The sequence below is a fragment of the Malus domestica genome, chromosome 01 (assembly GCF_042453785.1).
Source record: "Malus domestica chromosome 01, GDT2T_hap1".
Classification (NCBI taxonomy): domain Eukaryota; kingdom Viridiplantae; phylum Streptophyta; class Magnoliopsida; order Rosales; family Rosaceae; genus Malus; species Malus domestica.
Window position 1 is genome coordinate 4,053,314 of NC_091661.1, and position 3,523 is coordinate 4,056,836.

Below are 3,523 nucleotides of genomic sequence, written 5' to 3' on the forward strand. Positions count from 1 at the left end.
CATGTCATGTGTGGAGAAAAAGCCTCTAGCTATCCCATCCATCATCTTATTTCTCAAATTTGTTTTACAATCTGTCTAGTTTTTCATACTTGTTTGTTTGTTTCAACTTCGTCCAAAACTCACTCACCCTTTACTTTAGTGTGTCTAATTAGTTAGAATCTGTTTTAATTTGTGTTTTTAAATGTTTTGTTTCAAGTAAAAGTCAATTTTCGTCCAAAATCATTCCTAGTGTCTAGTTTAAGTTTATTTGGTTGTTTTAAGCTGTTTTGAGTATTTTAAGTTTGCTTTGAGTCTTGTGAGTCTTGTTAAGTGTTTTTAAGTTTAGTTTTATGTTTTTGAGTCAGTTTAGAGGTTATTAGCAAGCCCTCCTAATCCCCGATCCAAAACGATCCCTACTTATACTTATACTACACTTGTCAAAAGAGGGTTAAATTTGTGTGTTAAGTTAATTTTCGCATCAACGATAAGCAAATGTACCAAATGGGCAAGTGAAAGTGGTCTTTTCTTGATCCTCCGGGGCTATTACAATCTAATTATAACCTAAGTAACCATTAAGAAAACAATAAAATGCATAACCAGCTAACCTTTCAAGCATTTGATCAATAAATGGCAAAGGAAAATGATCCTTCCTTGTAGTGGCATTTAGCTTCCTATAATCAATGCAAACCCTCCAACCGGTTTGGATACGTGTGGGCACAAGCTTATTCTCTTTGTTTTTCACCACAGTGACTCCAGATTTCTTAGGAACAACTTGGACCTGCGAAACCCACCGACTATCAGAGATTGGATAGATCATTCCACAATCAAGTAGCTTGATAATCTCATTTTTGACTACTTCCATCATTGGTGGGTTAAGTCGGCGTTGAGCTTCACATGATGGTTTAGCTCATTCCTTCAAGAGTATGTGATGCATATAAGTTGTAGGACTTATACCTTTGATGTCGGCCAAGCTCCATCTAATGGCTATTTTGTACTCCCTCAACACCCTCACCAACTTTTCTTCTTCTTGTGCCGTGAGTGAGGAAGAGATGATGACGGTCAAAGTCTCATGGTCTCCTAAGAAAACATACTTCAAATGGCTTGGTAATGGTTTAAGTTCAAAGGAAAGTGGCTGCATTACTGAAGGTAGCATCTTATTAGTATAAATAGGAATTGAAATTGGTTCGGAAGGCTTACCAACATGCTTTGGAATTGATTCAAGGGTAGTAGTAACTTCGGCCAACTCCTCATTAAAAGGCACGGCAAGGTTGTTTCCCTCCTTGCCATGGGCATGGACATCACCTTCCCCTTCGTTTTCGAGTCCTACTCCCTTGGTAATGGCCATTTCAAGTGCATCCTCATTCAAATCTTCAAGATATTCCTACGCCAAAGAATCAATTATATCAATAGAAAAACAAGAATGATTATCACTAGGATACTTAATAGTTTCAGAAAGATTGAAATCAATAACTTCCCCATCAAATTCCATGGATAACATCCCCTTGAACACATCTATCTTGGTGCAGGCTGTTTTCATGAATGGCTTTCCAAGTAGGATTGGCAGTGAGGAAGAATGGGTCGAGTCTTCTATCTCGAGCACATAGAAATCAGCTGGAAAGATTAAATGATTAACCTGCACTAAAACATCCTCCAAAACTCCTTTTGGATAAGCATTAGTTCGATCGGCTAATTGAATAATCACTTCATCATTTTTCAGCTCACCTAAGTTCATAGATGCATAAATTGAATAGGGCATGACATTAATAGATGCACCTAAGTCTAACATGGCATGTTCAAAACGAGTACTGCCTATAACACAAGGAATTGTAAAACTACCCAGATCTTTGCATTTAGGGGGCAGTTTACGTTGCAAGACGACTGAAACATTCTCACCTACCCTTACCACCTCCTTGTTTGAAATCTTCTTTCTTGTGGTGCAAAGTTCTTTCAAGAATTTGGCGTACTTTGGGACTTGTTTGATTGCATCCAAGAGTGGGATATTGACTTGTACCTTCCTAAATGTCTCAAGAATGTCCTTGTCACTTTCTTCCTTATTTGATTGCATGAATCTGTGAGGGAAAGGTACATTGGGTGGAATAAGGTTAGAATTAACAGAATTTGAACCTTTCTTACCTGTGGTGAACGGATTGGAAGGATTAGGGAGTGTAGGAAGTTGCGGCAAGATTGTTTCCTTCCTTGTCGTGGCCTTGTCTTGCTCCTCCTCTTTGAATTGCAACTTCTCGTCCTCTTTTTGGCTTAAATTGAATGATTGTGGATCAGTCCCTACTTGTTTTCCACTTCCCAATGTGATTGCCTTGGCAGATTCAAAGCCTCATTTTGGATTGACAATGGTGGAGCTAGGTAGTTTTCCTTCTTCTCTAAATTGCCCCATAAACTTCGCCATCTGCCCAATTTGCTTCTTGACTTCATTCATCTCCTTGGCTTGACTTTGTTGGCTCTGCGTCAATGAAGTTAGTAATGTAAGAAGTGTATCGTTATCCAAAGATGTACCGGAGTTTGTTTGGGCAGATTGTGGTGGAGGTTGTGGTGGTGTGTATGGCCTTGGAAACATCACAGGGGGTGGTTGTCGAAATCCTCCTTGTTGGGTAGGTTGTTGTGGCTCTCTCCATTTGAAATTTGGATGATCTCTCCACCCCGTATTGTAAGTGTTGGAGTATGGATCGTTTCGTGGCTGATTTGGTCCTTGATAACCCATGGCATGGGCAGTTTCCCATCCTCCATTTTCAATCAATTGAGGACATTGGTCATTGAGATGTCCTTGCCTCGAACACACTCCACATATGGCTGCACTTTGCATTTTGGATCCATCCACAACCTGTGACACAAGAACAGTGAGGTTAGCTAATTATGATTGAATTTTAGAAATTGTACTCACCTCATTCACTTGGGGTTGTTGTCGTGGGGGCTCCCTTTGTCCAACACCTTCATATGGTTGTGCATTTAAGGCGTGGTTAGCAATTAGGGTCTTGGCAGCAATGGGTGTTTTGTCCACCAAAGCACCTCCCGCTGAAGCGTCTAGCATTTGTCTTTCAATGGGAAGAAGTCCTTCGTAGAAATATTGAATGAGAAGCTCTTATTTCATTTGATGTTGGGGACATGATGCAACAAGAGCTTTGAAACGTTCGTAGTATGCCGGAAAGGATTCTCCTTGATTTTGTTGAATACCACTAATCCATTTTCTCAAAAGAATGATTCTTGATGTTGGAAAGAAATTCTCTAAGAATGCTCTTTTCATGCTCTCCCAAGATGTGATAGTTCCGGGAGCTAATTTGTACAACCAATCCTTAGCCTTGTCCATTAGAGAGAATGGAAACGCTTTCATCTTCAATATGATTCCATCGACGTTGACTAGGGTCATGCTTGAACAAACCACTTCAAATTCTTTCAAGTGTTTGTTTGGATCCTACATGGACAACCCATGGTACTTTGGAATGTGATGTAACAAACTGGACTTTAACTTGAACTCTTCAGTCTTGCCTTGAGCTACCATGGGGTATTGGATGCATAGGGCCACGGCATTGTC

The 3,523-nt window shown here is 40.0% G+C and overlaps 1 protein-coding gene across 1 annotated transcript; it reads right to left on the reverse strand.

Moving 5' to 3' along the window:
• Positions 1–529: 529 nt before the first annotated feature.
• Positions 530–3,022, reverse strand: LOC139196339 (uncharacterized). The gene is made up of 6 exons (XM_070822129.1): positions 2,876–3,022; positions 2,367–2,815; positions 1,451–2,234; positions 1,177–1,360; positions 934–1,056; positions 530–540 (listed from the first exon to the last, which is right to left on the reverse strand). Exons 1-6 carry the CDS (start codon positions 3,020–3,022, stop codon positions 530–532), a joined length of 1,698 nt encoding a protein of 565 aa, XP_070678230.1.
• Positions 3,023–3,523: the final 501 nt, after the last annotated feature.

Bases quoted from the DNA above. Each gene is read 5' to 3' on its own strand.
- LOC139196339 (XM_070822129.1), bottom strand. From the start codon at position 3,022: ATGCTAGACGCTTCAGCGGGAGGTGCTTTGGTGGACAAAACACCCATT. The intron at 2,235-2,366 runs GCAATTTAGAGA...ATTCAATTTAAG, and splicing joins CAGATGGCGAAGTTTATGGG to CCAAAAAGAGGACGAGAAGT. The intron at 1,057-1,176 runs GTAAGCCTTCCG...ATGTTTTCTTAG, and splicing joins ATCAATTCCAAAGCATGTTG to GAGACCATGAGACTTTGACC.